We start from the raw sequence: 20,795 nt of genomic DNA, 5'->3' as shown, positions 1-20,795 counted from the left end.
CTCTGGACTCATTCCAACATCAAAATGAGGGATGTGACTCTGCTCACCACCACTCTCTGGGCCCAGCCATCCAGGCAGGATTTTTTCCCATATTAGCATCATATATTCAGTGTGGCTGTAGCCTGTTTTCTCTACCTGACACAACTAACTTGTTGTTTCTATAATGTATACTCTCCCTTTTATGTACTGTAGATGCAATATCCAAGATTTACTAGTCCAATCTACAGTGCAGAACACATAGAGTGCTCTGAAGTCACACAGAGTGCTAATGCTAGGCTGAGTTGAAGTATTAATTACATTGAAGTATTAACTGAGTTGAAGTATTTTTAACTGATTAAGTTACATCCCTAAAAGGATCGTAACTATGACTGTGACAGCATTGTTCCATCAATAATTGAAGATGAACTTCCCACAAAAGAAAAAAGAGCCCTTTGTTTCCAAGAAGAGAAGAGAAATACTATTTCATGGGTCAGCAAAACTGTGGATAACTACATAAAGTTTCACATATTTTACGCAGAGAAAACATCTCAGTTCTTAATGGAAGACAGTACTAAGAAGCACAACAGCATGCAACAAGCTAATCATAAAAATTATTCCAGTGTAGCTTTCAAGAATAAAAATATCTTGGAAGATTTTTGGCATTAAGAAATGTGAAAATGCAGAAAGCAAGAATAATTTATTTTTAAAGGTGATTTAAAAATAGGAAGGAACAAAAAGCACACAATGCCATAATTCATATAAATCACTTTTAACAGGAAATTAATTATTGTAGCTTTCCAAGATTTACCCATAGATAAAGTAATAACCTGGGGGCGAGTGTTGTGCACTACCAGCAATTTATTACTTTTTTCAACAGAGAAAACATAAGATTTTGCTGAAAAAGGACACATTTCTGCCTTTGGGCAGTTGATGCCTTAAGCCATGGGAATACCAATATGTTTTCCATGGCAGATGAAATAGGAAGAACCTAGCATCTTCTTGATTTTTGTGAAGAAAGTAATGAAACTGTAGTAGGAATCTTTAAAAATATAACAAGTTTACCAGAATTGATGATTTGACCTTCAGCCATGCATTATTATTTGCAATTGATAAGGTAATACTAAATTCAAAGCATATCCCTTTCCCTACAATCTAATTAGCAAATACTTTTTCCAGTCACCTGGCCAGTTCCTGAAACACAAGCAATGCAAACACTGTACAGATATCATCCTTCAGTCCTGAGGATCTAAATCCAGTCATTTTCTTATTCTCCTGCAGTTTTGAAATTATAGTATGTATTTAAATCTGCAAGATTTAACAATGTAAACATCTTGTCGCATGCCTCCACAAAGCATGCGTTTTATAACTTGTAGATAAATGTATCTTAAAACATAGGATTTTCTAGAAATAAGAAGATGGGGATGAGAGAGCACGTCTCTGAAAATTATTTTATTAGCCAGAGTCAGAGTAGCTTAGTTTCTGGTTGGTTGTTTTTTTATTTTGTCCCAGATTATTATGTTGTATATGACACATTCACTGAAAGTGAATTCCCATTAAAAAAAAAAAAAAAAAAAAAAAAAACCCCAAGAAAAACAGTCTTGGGTCCAAAATGCAAATCTTCTAAAAAAAAAAAAAAGGCAAACTGAAGAAGACCAAAAAGACTTCAATCCACCATAAATTTTAAAAAAAAGGCAAATTCACACTCTGATTCAAGGAACATAACCTGATACTGATACAGCTGCTGTCCAAAAAGAGATCATCTTTCTTGTAAAGTGTAATTATCAACCAAGGCTTGAATCTTCATAAATGCTAGGTGGATTATCTGTATTAGGAATCATGAATACAAAGGGAGATTAAAATATGTGCTGGGTTTCACAATTCTTTGTCTAAGAAATGCTCTGATAGCTGAAGGCTGACAACACATACCGTTTCAAAAATAATAAAGCACTTATGATGGCTGAAATGGATATTCTAGGGACTAAAATGTACATCTGAGAAAAAATTCCCAACATATGGTCTGAAATAAAATGCTTGTACTTTTTTCCATTGGTATCCCCTGATGCCATGCAAAAAAGTGGTCATCTATTTTCATTGCAAACAAGAAGTACAAAGCTGCTATCTAACCACATGCTAATTACAGTATTTCAAGGAGCAGATTATACTTGGTTAACATTTTTTTTCTTAATCAATTAAACCTAATTTATTCAAAATTTATTCAAAGCTAAATTTGAGTTGTTCAGTAGGAGGGACACAGTCTTAAAGGGAGAATGACAAGAGATAGACATCAAATAAAAAAGGTGAATTACCAATAATTTTTTGGATCAGAACTCCATTTATAAATTTCTTCTTAGCATGCTTTCTGTCACATTCCTTCATATTTCCACTCTTAGATAACGTTCTTCCGTGGGCATATAAAACCAAACAGTTTTCTACAGTAGCCACAGGGATGCTAACAAGACTTGTCAGCAAATATGAAGTCCACGGCATGGGCTCCAATCCAGAAGACAAACTCATCATATCACATTTGCATGTTCAAAAGTTAGTTTTGGCTATTCAAGTATTAATGCAGCTGAGGGAAATGTGGAGATGACTTCTAAAGGCTCTGCAGAGATTTTCTATGTATAATCTGAACAAAGGGTTTATATAGCACTCCATACTTCTTGTGAACTTTCACAATCCTTTTACAGACTGTTGTTCTCTTTAAGTGATACAGAAACAGTCAAATAAAATGACGGTGTTTTATTTTGGTACGCTCATGCAATTTTTTAATATCCATTTTAAAATTTCTTTTAACACTAGGAAAATCATAGTCCATTATTTGTCAGGTGATTTTAATAACTACATAAGATATCTCACACTTATTTCATTCACTGAATGAACAAACACAATAGCCTAATTTTTATCTTATTTTATGAGGAAATTTTGAAAAATAACAAGCTAGAATTCAAGAGTTTACCTCTCTGTTCTTTCATGAATACCCAGGAGCTTGATCACTTCCCTTCATCTCTTTTTATCTTAGGCTTCTTTTCCTGAAGATGAATGATCTTCAAGGACTGGAGCTCTTATTATTATGCACTGGTGTTATTACTTTGTGCTATTGCCCAGTGTCATAAGATGATTTACTTTAGCAGATAGAGTGCATGAAAAAAATTAATCATTTTCTTTTTTAACATGACAAAGACAGAACTTTGGGTTACTTTCCGTAATTTATATCATCATTCAATCCTTTCCTCTTTGTGGTAGCAGGATTAATGTGAGGGCCCATGCTATTCTATTTGTCTGAAGCAGCGTACTTCAGGGTTTTTCTTTCTGTTACTGAGCTGTTTTAAACTCATGAATCCCTTTTCATGTCAAAAAGCTAAGCAAGGTGTGTAGGAGTGCTCACCAGCCCCATTTAAGGGAAATTTTTTGTCGTTTCTGAGCAGATTAGAGAAAGCTGAGAGCTCCAAGTTAAGCTCGTGACTGGGCATCACATTTTCCTAGAATTATCTCTTTGTATTTGAGAGGTAAAAATCCATACACCCATTTAGCAAACTTCTGAAAAATAAACTGTCTGACAAAATATCAAAATACAGCGTTTCTGAATTAAGCTTAGGATGTATCAGGAGAAAGCACAACACTTTAATTTTCAGGAGAAAGCACAGCACTTTAATTTAATTTAATATATTATTATAATATAATTGAGAATGTTTCACTCAGCTACACTGAATCTGTATTCTGATTTATCTCAGCTCTAGGCATTATTAAGGCAGAGAGCAAATGGAGGAAGGAAGATAAAGGCCTCAGAGAAAGCAAACAAATGTACATTAACACAAAAAAACTGAACTGATAGATGAGTAAACCTTATACTTACTCAGAGATGGCCAAAAAAAAAAAAGTGGAATTATTTTAAAAATGCAACCAAAATCAAAGAAAGAGAAGCAACCTTCGACAGTTTCCTTAAGAGTGGAACTCTAACTCTTCATGCTTTTGTCTCAAAAAGAATTACTAGAAAAAAAGATTACTATCTTAGACTGTGAGAGACTGATATTGTTAATGGATAAACATTGGTAAAATGACTGGAAAGCTTTTGCCCACTCTTGCAAACTGCAAAGAAGCAGCTGTTTATCTATGACCACCAAAGCCCACCCCTCCCCAAATACACCTACTACCTGGAATTTGGATTGTGACTGGAACTTGAGAGAAGATAAAGGGGATGCTATTGTCCAACCATTCCAGTTCTGGGGAGAAGAATGTATCCACAAGTAATACTGGAAGAGAGACTGGAATGCTAAGGTCTCACACATTCAGGGGGCAATGTGGTAAGTACCCACCCAAGTGCAGAGGGCTGCCTGGGCAATATCAGGGACATTCACGTGGGCCTGAAGGGGCTCATCTCTGCTGATGGGCCATATTGAGCTAAACTGCACTGGCGTAATAGACAGCTGTAATGACAGTGAACCTGAGCATATCAAACTCATTAAATCTTTTCACTTTTGTGGACTTTTCCCACCCCCTATGGAACAACATCTCCACTTCAAGCAACAGACATCAAAATTACACCAAGTCTCATTACTTGAGCCAGCAAGGGGGGTTGACTATAAATCTTTCCATATTTGCCTTTTTTCCCTCTTTCCTCCTTTGCCTTTTTTTTTCCTCCTTACACATTTTTAAGTGCTATTCTTATACTTTTATATTGCAACATTATTGCAGACAATAAGAACTAAAATGGCTACAATTGACTGTTTGTCTTTCCAACCAAACTGTTCTAAAATAAACTATATATATATATATATATATACATATATATATACGTTTACAGACACTGACTATTCAGTTTCACTCTAATCTTCCCCAAGGGATTTATTAACAAGAACATGGGTTACCCTTGTCTTAAAGGGCAGGACATAATAAAGATATATATATCAATTTATACATAATCTCAGGTGAGATTGATTCAAGTTTGGGGAACATTTTTTGGATCAACTGCAGCTACATGCTTATACAGAATAGATAAACTGCACAGAAAGATAGAACAAGACAAGGACTGAACACTGCTTACTGCCATATGTACTGTAACCAACAGTCTCCAGATCTGCCATTTCAACAGCACATTTTTGATCTGTATAAGAAAGAAGCATCTGACTTGCAGTTTCTTTCTGAAGTGAGGCACTAATTCAGTTTGAAAGATCAGTCTCCAGCATGCAGTTTAGAAGAATTTTTGTATTGCACTGCACTGCATGGTAACAGATGGAGATCGAATTATTTTTAACACTACATACATTTTTTTTGCTTAGAGAATTTAATTCATTGGGTTAGCCAAGTCTAAATTTTTCTAAAAGCAATTCCAACAGAGGGCAGTACTCCCAATGAACTACCCTGTTGTAATTTATTGGCATTCCCAGAGAGAGTTAGGAACAGAGTGTTTCTAAATTCTTTGTGAAATATCAACAAGTCCCAAGGTTACAAGTTACAGAATCACCTAATAAAGGAATGTAAGAAATTATCAAAAGAGCATAGTGTAGATAATACCCTGCTATGGATTTTGTGTTTCCTTAGAAATACAAATAACTGCAGGAAATGTACTATGAAAAAGCTAAGAAAAATTATCAGCTATTAATGAATGTAGCCTCAAAGTCTTGATTAATACTGTTAAATTTAGTATCAAATAAAAGCAAAATGAAATGCTAAAAACTCCAATATTCATTAATTTTATTTTCATTAATTTAATTTTTCAATAACAGATTTTCAATAAGACTTGACTGAGAGTGGGAGTAACATAAAAAAAATAAAGGGATATTTGCCTGTCTTGTCTGGTTGAGTCTCCCAAGGCAAACACAGCTGCTGTTGTTGTGCATTACTTTTCTTTCTTAGGTAAGGATTTTATTGTCTCAGCTTTGCAACACAAGCTGTACGTTTTTTTAGGAAGAATGCCATCTTATTATGTCCACATTTTAGCAATGAGTTATTCACTGTAAAGCCTATCTAGTGTTCCAATTCACCTGAACATTTGCACTGTAGTACCTTTAATACAAGGCTGTAATTTAAATAATTTTATCGACAGTGGCTGTTATAATCTATTCACAAACCTGGAGCACAGGCTACAACTCCCACTTTTCCAAATGAGAAGCTTAAATGAGATGACAGACAAAGTGGCAGTCTCCCTCTGTACAAACACACATTACAAGCTTCTCCTTGACTGGAACATTTCTGAAGCAAAGTTTTGTCAGCAGCTGCCAATTTCTTGAACTGAAAGCACTTTGCAAAAATTACCAGTCTTAATTATATTTCATGCATTTTGTCCAGTCAGCTATGGTACACACAGTTACAGTCTGTTGGAAGCTGTTGTTTTTTCCTATCAAATCCTTTGCCTGGGACTTCAGGAGTGTTGCCTGCAAGTCAGTCCAAGTGTAGGACATCCCCAACAACTTGCCATTTCCCTAAGTTTCTTAAACCACAGGGTATTCTTGTTTCTCTTCCACACAGGTCAGGCATAGCCTACTGGATTTCTCACACCTCAGATGAATACAGGATTATTCTTGGGACTACCTGAACAGCCTCCAGTTAGACAAGTCTAGCACAAGTCTGAAAGATAGATTTTGCAGGACTTGGCTAGCTGTAATTGCCATATCTTATTTTCTATAGGTGACTACAGCATTTAAAACCAAAGTGTGAGTCTGCAATATTCACCCTTCTTTTTCAACATATTCACTACACCTTGCATAGTGCATAAAATTGCAATGATTTGGTTTGGGTTATTTGCATTTTTTTCTTAAATTAAGTATCACAGAATCATAGAGTGGCCTGGATTGGAATGGACCTTAAAGATTATCTCATTTCAACTCATGTCCCTGCCATGGGTAGGGACACCTTCCACTAGACCAGGTTGTTCAAAGCCCCATCCAACCTGGCCCTGGACACTTGCAGAGATGGGGCATCCATAGCTCAGGGCAATCTGTTCCTGTGCCTCACCATGCTCACAGTAAAGAATAGCTTCCTAATGTCTAATCTAAATCTACCACCTTTCAGTCTGAAGCCATTTTCCCTTGTCCTATAATACATGCTCTAGTAAATACCACTTCAGTGTTAAGTACAACTCCATGATTTTTTCTAAGCTACCTTTATTAACAAAAGTGATAAAGTTACATCAAAGACATCTTTCCTTCTCACAGATTACCCATGCCTTCACTTTGGAGAGAAATTTGCCCTAAGCTATGACAAATTCATATGGATAAAGGTTGATAGACTATACAACACAGACAGTTATACGTGAAAAGAGAAGAAAAATTACATATTGAATACTTGTTTTCATAACAGACTTCAACCTTGCATGTTATATTCCTTCCTCAAACACTGTCCTTCCTTCCCCCCATTGTGAACTAACTTCTGGTTTGCCAAATGATCTCTGCAAAATTTGTCATGAAGGCAACAGGACTCAGACCCTTCTGTATGAAAATAGGTGCAGATCTCTACTTGCATATAGTGACCTTGTGCTTGTATTGTTCACAGCCCTTCATGTGCAAGAAGGAGGGTAAGCTCCTCATCTTTGTTATATGAGGGCATGAGGGCATTACAATAAGGTTTCTTGAACTTAGAGATTTGATGTCAAGCTTCTGAGGGCCTAAATGCAGAAGAGACTGGACTTCAGTGCTGTGGACAATGCAATGAAACAGATGTGATGGCATCAGATAAAGAGGTAAAGCTGCCAAGTAAGTCATAAGGTTTGATAACTTCTTGCAACAATAACCTTTGCAGAAAAAGAAGTCCTACAAAGCACATAATTTCCAACTGGAGGAAATGCTTTTAAGAAAAGCATTGATTTATGTCTCAAAGATTAACCTGAAGCTGCAACAGTAAACTTGTTTTACTTGAAAATGAGTGAATACAGTCAGTAGTACTTCCATCTCAAGGATCCTGGCCATTTGCCTTGACTCACCCGCTTATGAAGACGCTCTGCTTCCTCCTGATATGCAGCAAGTTGCTGTTTCCATTGTTTCACATTGGCAGTGGACTCCAGCAGGGCTGCTGTGAGCTTAGCGTTATTACCTTTGAGCGTGGCCAGTTCTGCCTCCCAGTGCTTGCTGATTGTCGAACTGCACAGACAGAATGAGAATGGTCAGAACTCCCAAATCTCTTCCTTTATGCTTCTTTAATGTCTTATAAATTTTCTTTTAATATCCAGCAAAAAGAGAATTACACAAAAATTATATGACTAACAATAACCAAATATTATATCTATTTTGTATATAATTATGTACCAAATAGAACAACCAAATGCGAATCCAACTGCTCAAATCATCAAAACTATAAATTAAGAAAGTATAGGCAATACCATTATTGTGAAAAAATCTACCTTTCCCGTTCAACAGGGTGTATTTATAAATAAAATTTTAAAGATCATGAAATCCACATAAGCTTCCAAAAAGCAACAGCATGAAATTTGAGAATATGTGTATGATTAGTCACTCTTTTAATATATGCATATTGAATGGAAGTGCTTTTTTAATCCACTACTTTATTAAATGTGTTGTAGGAAAATATTTGTCATTGACTTGATTAAAGAGAGCTAATCACGTGATTTGGAAATGCAGCTTTGTTGTCTTAATACAAGTCTTGCATTCTTGAAATACACCTTATTAAATACCATATTTAATTTGTTCTTGCAAATTCAAAGACCTTGAATTTCATAATACTGTTAATATGGTTTTCCTCACTAATATGAGCAAAGAGAGTAGAGATCAAGTAGGATGGATATACTACTGCTTTACTTCAAAGTGGAATCTAATGTTGAGGTTCACTAAAGCAGCCTGTAAAGGAAAATTCCTGCTTATAATTTAGTTGTTCTCTTAGCAAATACAGGGCTTTAATTTTCACAGGTAATTAGCTTGCCATCATCTGCAGACCATATCTTTACACTCAGTATGCAAGGGAAAAGTATCTCAGACACATCAGGTGAATGCATTGTATGATTTATATGCAAATAGCTCATTAATGTGTACTTGTAAAATGCTAACAAAATGTGAGTTGCACACCTACATGGACAGTACATGTAGAAAATAATTAATTTTGTTGCATTAGCTCACTACTAAAAGCATCAGTGAAAACCAAAAATCTGTAACTCTGATCAAAATAATATTTTATGGGGAATCGTTATTATAGAATGATATATTTTAAATATATTGCTTAATATTATTAAATTAATTACTATTTTGACTGTAAGTTTATATATTTATTTGCACTTTGTACTCATTATAGTGAAATATTTTGCCATGATTTTGACCACTTAGTTTCTTTCTTCCACTTCCTGCATAGGCAAAGTCCATCCAATCAAAGCATATTTCAAAAATGTTATGACTCCTACAAATGCTTCTTACGTGCTCAAAATTAACCAGACTCTGGGGAACATTCATTACCTATTCAGACCACATGTTTCACTAAAATATCAGATCTAATTCTTCTATGGTACAGCATTTCCTTCCAAACAGTACTTTGTCCCCTTCAACAGGAATACAAGTTCCTCCAGAATAGGAATATGATCTAGCATTTAATGATACAACTAAATTATATACAATTATAAATTCACCACTGGAAATTTTAGATCTTAAAGGACTAAACTAAAATAGTTATGATCCTACTTCCTCAGGGGACACAGACTCACATATTCAAGAAGATAAGCATGAATTTCTGTAACCATGTTCACTGTCCTGTTCCTCTAATTAGATTTAAGTTTCACTTACATTAGCCCAGAAGATAAAGAAACTGCATTAGAAGAATGCTCAAAATATCTAGTTCATTAGTATATTCATACTTCTCTCCTGATGTTCTGATCTGACAATATCTAATCCAGTAGTTTCATGCAATGAGTTCCACCTAGCAGTCCTGCAGGACTATTGGCTACTACTAACTTCTAGGAAATTGTTTACATAGGAGACTGATACTCTCTTACCAAATGTGCCTTTCTACTCATCTTTGCCCTCAGAAGATATATGCATGCAAACTGACCTAACACAGCTGTATCTGAGCAGTCCGAAAGGCTGAGAACTGTCTGATCATTCATTATCCAAAGAACAGAAAGGATTTTTTCGATCTATTAATGCATATATCTACAATGATACCCTTCTAATCCATGAAGAATCCAGAAGTCAGATTCTCAGGTAGTGATGAGCAATGATGTGAGGGTGATTTGTGGTGTGTATCACTTTCACCTTTGCCTGCTGCCCCTCCTAACAGTGTCTCCCAAGAAAACAGCCCGGAGCTTTTAAGTTACTCCTTGTATAATGGAATGTCAGTATGAAATATGAAGCATGTATTTTCTATTACTGCTATGGTTACCCTAGTTTAAAAGCTGTAAGGTTTCTTTGAATCTGGTCACTCTTCAATTGGTTATTCTCAATAGGACTGCATCAGTATTATTTCTCAACAGTACTCTTTTTCCCTAAGAGACCTCCACAGTGTGCAGGAACGTTCCTGTTGTAATACAGGTTTGACTTGCTTGTAGCACATACTGGGGGGTTTTTGCTACAAATAACTGTTACTGTATCTGCTACAAATTCTATTACAGCACCATAAAATGATAAAATGTAAACACGTTACATAAATTAGTCTAGTTCTGTATTTGGTAATATACAGAGACTTCCTAACTCTTTAGATTTACCCTGTTTCATCTTAATCGATATCATACCGGGAAACACAGACCCAAGGGAGTGGATTTTTTTTGTTGTTTTTTGGTGTGGTTTTTTTTGTTTGTTTGTTTGGGGGTTTTTTGTGTGTGTTTTTTGTTGTTGTTGTTGTTTGTTTGTTTTGTTTTGTTTTTCTTTGTTTGTTTTGTTTTTTGTTTCAAAAAATAATAATTTGATTAAAATAGCCCATAACCAGTCTTGGCAGCTCTGACTTCTTTTCTCAAATACTTTCTTGAGATTTAAAAAAAAAAAAAAAAAAAAGGAAAATAAAACCAACAAAGAAGATAATGAAATTATGTTCTAGGGATTAGTTTGGTTAAAACTGGATTTATATTAATTACTTTAGAACCAGACAAAAGCACTTACACTTACAGCAGGCTGTTCTTAGGTTAGACTGAGAATATCTCTATTAAAGCTTGTATCTGTAGAGCTATTACTAGTTCAAATTTACCAACCCTTCCTGAGAAAACAGTGGGAAACATATGATTCAGACATATGAAATGAAATTGTCCCTTGGAGGAGGAGACACTGAGAATAACCTCTGTGAAAGCGAACACAGAGATCAAGAAGTTGATGGGCACATGAAAGTCTAAAGGGGTCCCAGAAACTGCTCAAGCATTTAGCTGGAATTTTGATGGTGAAACAGGTGCACTACAGTCCCTTGGGATAGGTACAGGAGAGCTGCACATACTCTTTCTCTCTAAAACTTTTTACTTAATTCCTGTCTGAAAGGCTTGCTGCTAAAAGGAATTGATTTTGACCTCACTGCAATAGAAAATACACACAGGTTGTCATAAGAGTTGTAAATACCTAAATCTAATCTGAATCATCCCTCATGTGTTCTGAGACTATGTACTCTACAAAGCACTTAAAATATGTACACTTACTCAGTGATCACACTGATCCAAACAGTAATATCTGCCAGAGCACTTTCCAGCTCTGCAGTGTTGTGGAAAGATGTATAGAGACACTGAGGGACACATGGCCATACCTACTTGCAGTCCTGTGGTGCAAGAATTCAACCTGCATGCATGCTTTGTTTTCTTCTGATAGCCATCCATCCCTTTACTGGCAGTGTCACAATTTTAACAGTTATTTCTTGAAACCTGTCAGAATTAATATTACTGACTGCCTGACAAGCCCAGAGTTTCAAGACAGTCCTTCAAAAAAAGAAATGTTCTTAACACTCTGGCTTGTTGCCTATTTTTCAGCATGAAAATCTACACAAAAGTTTTAAAAATACCCTAACAGAGAATAAAGCCTGGTCATTTCCCTTGTGAAACTTCAGAACATCTGAAAACACAAGGACAAGCTGTTTTGCATGCATCCCATTGGTGCCAAATACAAGACAGAGAAAGAGATCCTCTAAAGAATAATAGCAAACTAGGAGTTTTATTTGCTCAACTACCATATTAATTTAAACAAAAAACCCAAAAAACCCCACCAACTTTCATAGCAGAGGCTTGGGTTTGACAATGACAACTCTTCACAGGATCCCAAGTGCCTTTAAGTGAGCAAAAGATCAAAACTCTCCTGAAACTCCTGTCCTTGGTTTTGGCCACAGTATCTGGTATATGTGTAACTTTAGACACGTCCACAGTCAGAACACCACATGGTGCCCCACTGTCAAGGCAAATGATTCAAAATGAGATTTTCAACATCTGTGACATCCTGTAATTTAATCACTCTCACAAAACACTTTCACAAAACACTCCTAGAAAAACGGCTGGCTGGTACCACTCCACCTGTGATGCCCTCTGAAAATTAAAGTAGGAGCCAATGATATTCCTTTCATACATTTAGGCATTCTGGCCAATTAACATCAGGCCAATCTCCTTTCTCACTGGGGATTAGTTACAAGCCCAGTAAGTCACTGAGGAATTGCTTTGGTATCTGTCCATCTGTGACCTGAATAGTGTGCCAGAGGCTATAAATGCATGATTATCTTTCTCTGCAAAGTAGGTCACTTAAGGAAAATTAATCCGAAAAGCTCCAGTCACCACATTTAGCCAGTTGGAGAAGGCTTGCGAAGGGAAGGGGGGGATAAGCACACATTGATGAGTTCCATTCAGAATGAAGTTATTTTGAGAATCGCTTTCATGAAACAAAGAAACAAAACTACTTCAAATTATGTTTCTGCTTTTTGAATCATTATTGCTTATTTTCTGTTCACTTAGCTGAATGCAGTACCAACACTGTGAAACACGGTTTAAGGTTTATTTCAGATTTATATCAATAAAATGTGAAAATAATTATACTTTATTAATATTTAGGGTTCTTAATATTGCATTCATTGCATAAAATTGATTAGTTTAAAATTTATTCTATAGCATAGTCATGGTTTCAAGAAACTACTGTTATTCAAGAGCAGGCAAATTATTTTCTTCAGGGGTCATTGCGATCTCTGCAACTGTGGGGTGAGCAATCCTATCTTGGGACAGCAGATGTGAAGAGGAATTTGGCCAAGTAAGAATGGAGTCCTTTCAACATTTCTGGTATAATACCTAAATCCATGAGAATTGACAAATATGAACAGAGCACAGTCCTGGTAGCAGCTGCCCAGATCATAAATAGTGGTATGTGTTGGAAGCAGCCCAAGAGTCTGGCAGAGTGAGCATTATGAAGCAGAGGGAGTGGTATGTCAACCAGCTGGTAACAATGCATTAACTGTGCTGGCAGCAAGGAGTGATCCCTTCTGACAGCCAGGCTGGTAAGCCTTACAGAGCAGCTCTTCTTGCTCAACAAAGCACAGGGGCATCGTGAACCATTTGGTTCTGTTGCAGTAGCATCTGAGAGATCCACAAAGCATCACTTCTTCCCCTTGGAAGTGTAAGGCAAGTGTTTGCATTTATGTAAAATTCCCTGGTGCATTTGGAAAGGAGTGCTGCAAAAGGTCCTTATGAAATCCCCCATATCAAATAAGCTTCAGCTAATGCTGAGGGCTGTAAGGGCAAGATCTCTTCAACAAGCTATGCTTGCTATTGCTGACACTGAAATGAGATTACTGCTTGATTTGATGGAGATGTTGACTCTGCTGGTACAGCAAGGGGTTGCAGCATCCCTCAAGGCATTCCTAAAAACTCACAAAAAACCTCCTCAGATTCATGCTGAAAATGAGACTCAAGCTCCTCAGTTTACATCCTGATGTAGAAGAATTTTTAAACAAATAATTTGGGAATTACACCCCTTTTTGGAGATTTCAAGAAGCATCTACTCTGGCTGTCTATTAAATGTCTGAAACAACTTTGTGATGGAAAGGATTTAAACCTGATGGGTTTTGGGAGTTTGTGCTCTTGCTATTCCAAAGCACCATAAGCCCTTAATAATGACATGGAAATCTCTCCCTCTCTCTTGAATATTCAAAGCAATAGGGAAGAGAAGGGAGTTTTGTCTTCTATTAAATTATGCAGGAGGAGGAGCCCTATAATGAACCAGAAGCCAGAAGAAAGAGCCACGGAGTGTACCAGGCTCTATCTCACCACTCCAGGAAGAGGCAAGAAAGAAAGGGTGTGAGTTGGTCTGCCATTTTTGTCTTCCTACAGAGCTGTCTGCTTGTAGGGGCCTAACTCTGAATTTACGTACATGTGGGACAGAGTTGCCCAGTTAAATGATTAAAAAACAGCAAAGGAGTGAAATCTACAGTAAGAACAAGAGATTTTGTAAGAGGAAAACTTAAGACACAAAACAATTGCCTCTCCACAGCCACTGCTGATGTCTTACATGCAGCTGTGATTAACTGTACACATACAAAAGGAAGTCTTATTTGATAAACTGGAATTTATTTTAAAAAGTAAATCTTCTCAAAGTTATAATCCAGAGATAATTACCAGGAAATTGCTTTGAGTTAAATATTTTGAGTGTGGCCAATGCAAAACTAATTAATATTCAAAGAGATCCTTATCCTTAATTAGAGTATTCAAAATAATTTTTAGCAAAGGAGGATAGGTCCCCTGGGGAGAGAAGGAAGAATATTAACAGAGCATGAAAGATCTGTTCTTCCTTTTGGGATAAGGAATATCTACATGATCTCAGTGGAGTTACATCAGCACAAAACCGGAGAAACATGGTTGTGAATCAGCTCATAGCAAAAGAGATGAAGGAGGCCCTTGAAGCACATTTTACTTTAAGTGAGGTGCCTAATATCAAAGCCACCCTGCTGGAAAGCAAGAAAGGCAGATGAGTGGATGAAATGAGGAATCAGCAGATGAGATAATTTTGTGTCTGGGAGTCTCCTGTTCTGTACAAATATTGAAGGTTCATCCCACTCCAGGACATGTTATTTTGTTTTGCACACACCTTTGTTCAACTTGGAGCTACACTATGCTTGAACTCTCAATTTCTATATCCATGTAGAAGGTAAATACAGAAGCTTTGTCTGCAAATTTGGGCAGCTACAATCAATATATGGAGATAGAACAGATTTCTTCCTCAAAGTGTTTCACATATGAGCTTTCACTTCCATTTGGCCTATCAGCTTGACCAGCCTCTTGACTGGACTCTCAATCACCCAGAGTACCCATGCAGCCCATGGACAGAAGACTTGCCTTTCCAGTTCTGTTACAGGCAGTACTGCTCTTAGGAGCCGTATGCCTTATCAGCTCACCGAGGAAGGATCAATATTTTTTGGACTTAATGGGTGAAAATGACAAAAGAAGTTGAGTAATGATACAGACTGTTTCCATTATTCTTAGGAGCCGTATGCCTTATCAGCTCACCGAGGAAGGATCAATATTTTTGTGGACTTAATGGGTGAAAATGACAAAAGTTGAGTAATGATACAGACTCTTTCCATTACAGAGCAGACCACTATGTAATGAAAATGGGTGGCCATATCTTATTTAGATCCACCACTTAAAGCCATGTTCTGTATGTTGTAATGCAGCCTTTATTAATCACAGGGCTATAGAAACCACCATAACACAGACTGCTTTATCATGGAGGAGTAGACTGGATATGAAAAAAAATTTTAAGAATGGGAATTTTCACATAAATACCACATCCAGTAACCCAGCATTGTATGTTTGCAAAAGGCAACAAAGCCAGAGTTAAAAATGGCTAAGTATGTGTTCACTGCTCATGGAAACACTAAGAGTTAATAGAAAAAAAGGATATTGAGACAAAATTAACACTTCAACAATGATCTCCAGTCATGTGGGACTTGGGTCCTAGTCCTGACCCAAGTTAAAGGAAGACATAAAGCGAAAACAAAACAATGACACTACTAAGTTTCCTGTACTGCATGCTATTGCACCCTGGATGTGTTTGCACGGGTAACATTTAAACTCTGATTCTTATTTAAATTACAGATAATAATAATCTATTAAGCACAGAACTAAGCATGATTTTTTACACTGTATCACAAAGCAAAAACCCTGTATTTAACCTGAACAAAGTCCCTGATCTCTCTGAAGAGGGTCAACTTCTAATTTTATACTTTTAAAAAGACCTCATTTTTATTAGTAATTAAATTTTATACAGTAAACAGAATTTGTTATCTCTTTATGAAGGCCACAGAGTATAAACAAAGAACAGTAACTCTTTCTTATAACTTTAAGTCATTTGAAAGCACAAGCATGGCTAATTTCTGTTTTTTTGCAGTCATCATTAAAACCTTACTCACTTACAAATAACACATACTCTGAAAAAGTGAAAGAAGAAATTGTCCTTGTCCCCTTATTAAAATAGCATGTTGGTGTTGTTGGAAGTAGTTTACTCTCAGATCTGTAGTGTGTAACTGATACCCAGTAAGTTTTTTTAGTGCACTGAACATTAGGCATAATTTCTTGCTGTTGCTATGGTGCTGAATACTTCAAATATTCCAACAAAATTACATTTTTAAAATCAATCAAAGTTTTTTAGGAACTTACATTCTATTTTCTGAAATGAGTAGGTATTTGACTGCAAAGAATTGACTCTGGCATTTATGGCACTTAATCACTTTAAGAAATCAATTAGATGATGTGGCTATCAGCAAGTCAGATACTAGGACATGGTAACCCTGACACTAAAATGATCTTCATTGTGGAACTCATCTGTACACATAAGAATTTAAAGCAGTTTAACTGCAAATTCACACTCTGAACTAGTATGGATTAATTCTGTTAGGCCTGTGGCAAGGCAAAATCCCAAGTTTCTTTCAAAAATGCTACTAATAACAATAATTTGTGTGTGCACTGAATCAATTTGCACTCTATCAGTAATGTAACATAATAGAATATTTTATTTCCCTACCTTCCTCTTACCTGGGCTTTTATTGAGTGCTATTCAGATTTCAACAGTTTCACTGAACTGCGCTCTCAATGACACCTTCAGTGAGTTTTTTTGTCACAAAATCACTGTGGTGGTAAGGACAAGGAACAACTTCTTTCACAGTGACCACCTTCTCCACTTAGTAAAATAGGGCCAAAAGCCCTGAGCTTCCAAAGGTTGTATGGACTGGGAAGCTTGCACTCTCTGGAAACTGCCCTGCCCAATGGTACCATGTCCTAGTATCTGGCCAAGGAGATTCTAAATACAGTTTGCCCATAGTCATGTTTAGCACTCTTCCATCTTCACAGTCTTCTGAGGCCTTATGGGCTCTGTAACCCTTCCATTCCCATCTGAAACACTCCCGGACACACAATGTTGATTTGTGTTTTTGTGCAAGGAGAACACCACTCAAGTGGGTGGCAGTGAAGCCCTCTGATCACTGCAGGTTTGTTGCTGATGAAAATAATGCCAACAAAACACAGTAACTGTGCCCTACAGCTACAAGGACACTGAGCGGGCACAGAAGAGGAAACATGAGGAAACAATTCAGCCACAGACCTCAGTGCCAAGGCACATTTTATTTAGCTGTCTAGATACGGCTCAGAAAGCTTTGGTAGCTGCAGGTCAATTCTACAGGACGACAGGTTTTCAGCTCTGCAACAACGAAGAGAGTAAGAGCTACTCTCTGGGCAACCCAGCCACATGCAGAGCAGTGAGCTGGCTAAAGAGACTTCTCCCAATCCTGTAAGCCTGACATAAACCTCGCACAAGTAGTGGAGATCCTCAGCACAAGCCTCTGCCTGCATTTATAGGTGCTTCACAGCTGTTACTGAAGCATGTTTTGCCTCTACTGAAGATGGAGCAGCTGTTACCAGCAGTTCAATGTGAAAGATTTACAAATGTCTGGTTTAATTCTTAGCTGAACCTTCTGTCGTTGACACAACAGGACAGCTCAGCCTGTAAGACCCCTTAATGCTGGTTCCCTTCTTACTTTCATAGCAAACACTGACTTCAGCAGAAGACTCAATACAGCTGCAGGGCCTCACAACTCCACTACCAGCAATAGAAAGGCATTTTTACAGAATGACCTACAAAAATGGTTCTATATAATTTGCATAAAGATTCTGGTTTATGACTACAGGGCTTCCACCCAGATAGTACCTTAGGTTATCTTACGATATCAAAGAGTAACTACTGGTGCAATTCATTTTTGCATTACAATTGACACTTTGCTTATCTCAATAAATACAAGGACATACATTAATCACACAAGTAGTGCCAGAAATGGACTTTCATTTGCATGCTGACAACAAAATAAGCTTATTCCATTAAGGGAACTGAAGCTACATGGAAGCATTGAAAATTTAATTAAGTTTCATTTATCTCCTATGGTAGCTATGCAATTACTTAAGAGCCAATAGTGTAAATATAAAGTCCAAACTAAACCATCTACGGAATTCTCAGAAGTACTTCGAAGAACAAGCAGTAAGTCACATGATATGATCACAGTAAAATATTTATTGACTGTATATGTTTGAACAAAACAAATCACAAGTGAGTTGTAACACATGCAGATACTGCAAGTCGTGTTCTTTTCCATTCAAGTTCTTTAAGAAAATGGAAGTATTACATTTGCCTTGTTTAAATCAAACCTGAATCCAAGAAGAGACTATATTACTTGCACTATGTTGATCCTAAAGCCAAATTTACTAAAATCTAATTAAATTGATGAATCAAGAGATTCTGTTTAATACATGGGAAGTCTCTGATACTGATACTTTTCTGATTAACTACAGCTTTACACTCAGTGGATGCAGTCCCTATGTCTTAATTATAAAAAAATCTCATTTTTAAAGAAAAAAACTAACATGTCACCTTTCTTAACTAACTGGTAATTAATAGTTCTTATTTACTCAGTCTAGACTAAGTGATTTTAGATTTCCTGCATCTTCTTTTTGGAATAATGGAGATAATTCGGCTCAAGAATTCAGCTGGAAGGTAAAATATAATAATGTATAGATCCATTCTTTCCAATTCAACACTTAATTGATGTAACAGTTTCCAGGAAGAATATAAAGCTTGGTTCCCCTCTTATCTCCATGTGTCATCTTACTTAACCCACTGCAACCCAACAGGGAAAGAATGAAGTTGCACACGAGTTTTTCTAGTTGTGAGCTCACAGACAGCAGAGCAGAGACTGAACTTTCATCCTTTCATGAGGCTGTGCCTATGTGCCACATTTCATCATGTTTATTTCCTAGTTTATTTTCTATTGCAAGCTCTATTTCACTTTTCCTGACAAGGCCTCTAGACAAGAGAAAGGATAGGACAAACGCAATGATGTGAAGATGTTTAAAAGCCAGCTTCCTTCAGCCTGCCACTATGCTGATCATAAGCTCAGCATAAATAATTCCTAAAGTTCCAAAGAATAATTAAACCAAAATACTAAAACTTCTGGAGAATATAGAAGGAAGGTACTACACAACTGGTGTTGTCATGTGATTACATTAGTTTTACATTCCAAAATACTTCCTAAATGAAGTGCAGGTAACTTGCAGTCATACACAGTGATGAGTTAGAACACACTTCACACACATAGGATATTATTTTGGCTATTTTTTTTTTAATTGGGCCAAATTAATCTGAATATCTTACCTACATGCATTTGGCTTCAGACAAAAAAACCTCTTCTATTTTTCTATCTGTTTGCATTATAGTGAAAGGAAAAATCACTTTTATCTTTCTTCTTTTGGCAAACTACTAGAGCTGAGTAACTGAGTAGAATTCAGTCAATTCACTTTCAGGGTTTTGGTTTGGTTTTGAGTTTTGTGTGAACAATGTTATTTGAAGAAAATGACTTCTTAATTACCTGTGGGATTGCAGTCTCCCAGAATAATGGTTTCCACTACTCTAACTTTAATTTAGAAACCAAACCAAACCCTCTGCATTTCATATCAGAAAGACAGAATATCATTATATCACAGCGCCATGGAGTAAAATCAGCAAAGGCAACAACTGTACAATCAAAGCTGATCATGAGATGTGGACCCCTCATAATGCTTTATTATTGTGTACTTGAGAAACCAGGGTTCTGGACATTCCAGACATTTTATTTGAGCATGTTCACACAGCTCTAGCTTCTGCCAAATGGCTTAAGAGCTGATTAAAAAACTTATAGTTCATTTGCTGGTTTGTGCCAGCTTAATTCATTACAGACAAAACTTCATGGCTGTTTGGTGTTACTATGAAATACTCTTAAACTCAAAAAGATAATACATTAAGTACACATTTTTGACAGACAAAATAGTTGTGTTTATGTGTGCCTGCCCCTAACCTCTACCCATGTCTGCCAGAACAAGGCTGACCGTATTGATGTCCCATTTCAAGGGGTCTGCCTTCATTTCTGTGACAGAAAATCAACATGACACAATTATGTTTAATCAAACTACTTGTTCAGGTGCAGACTGACTGCTGTTTGCACATTTAGACACATCCTGAAATGGCTTAGAGGAAAGCAGCCTTGGCTGTGTACTTGATCAATGAGATTTTACTCTAGTCTTCCTGGGGCTTACACTATCTGGACAGGACCCTTGACCTGGAGGGTAGGGAGAGTAATTGAAACAGTCCATCAGGGAGCCATGGCAGGGTGACCGTAATCCCAGGGAACACCACACTGTGTTGCCTCCATAGAATACAGAAAACAAAACTGTGGGTTGCAACACTGCCAGGAGGCACAAATAAAGGCTGTATCTGGGAAAGAGGGTTTAGTGAATGAGACCTGTCTTTAGCAGGTTTAGATGTTTAAAAGTTAAGAGGGGTTAAGTATCCCAACATGGCACTTCATCCACCCAGTCTTAAGTGCCTATCTAAGAGGAAAAGCATCAGGCTCTATGGAAGCCCTTCAGGTGT

At 36.8% G+C, this 20,795-nt stretch overlaps 1 protein-coding gene across 1 annotated transcript in view; it reads right to left on the bottom strand.

Moving 5' to 3' along the window:
* HOMER1 (homer scaffold protein 1) overlaps nt 1-20,795 on the bottom strand; it is an 87,905-nt gene that overhangs the window by 15,838 nt on the left and 51,272 nt on the right. The window contains exon 6 of the mRNA XM_039709765.1: nt 7,895-8,051. Within this exon, the coding sequence (XP_039565699.1) occupies nt 7,895-8,051 (157 nt within the window). The remainder of the gene's footprint in view (nt 1-7,894; nt 8,052-20,795) is intronic.

This window comes from Passer montanus, unplaced genomic scaffold, assembly GCF_014805655.1.
Source record: "Passer montanus isolate IOZ18808 unplaced genomic scaffold, ASM1480565v1 scaffold22, whole genome shotgun sequence".
Taxonomy (NCBI): domain Eukaryota; kingdom Metazoa; phylum Chordata; class Aves; order Passeriformes; family Passeridae; genus Passer; species Passer montanus.
The sequence above is the reverse complement of the archived record's forward strand: the minus strand, read 5'-3'. Positions and strand labels throughout refer to the sequence as shown.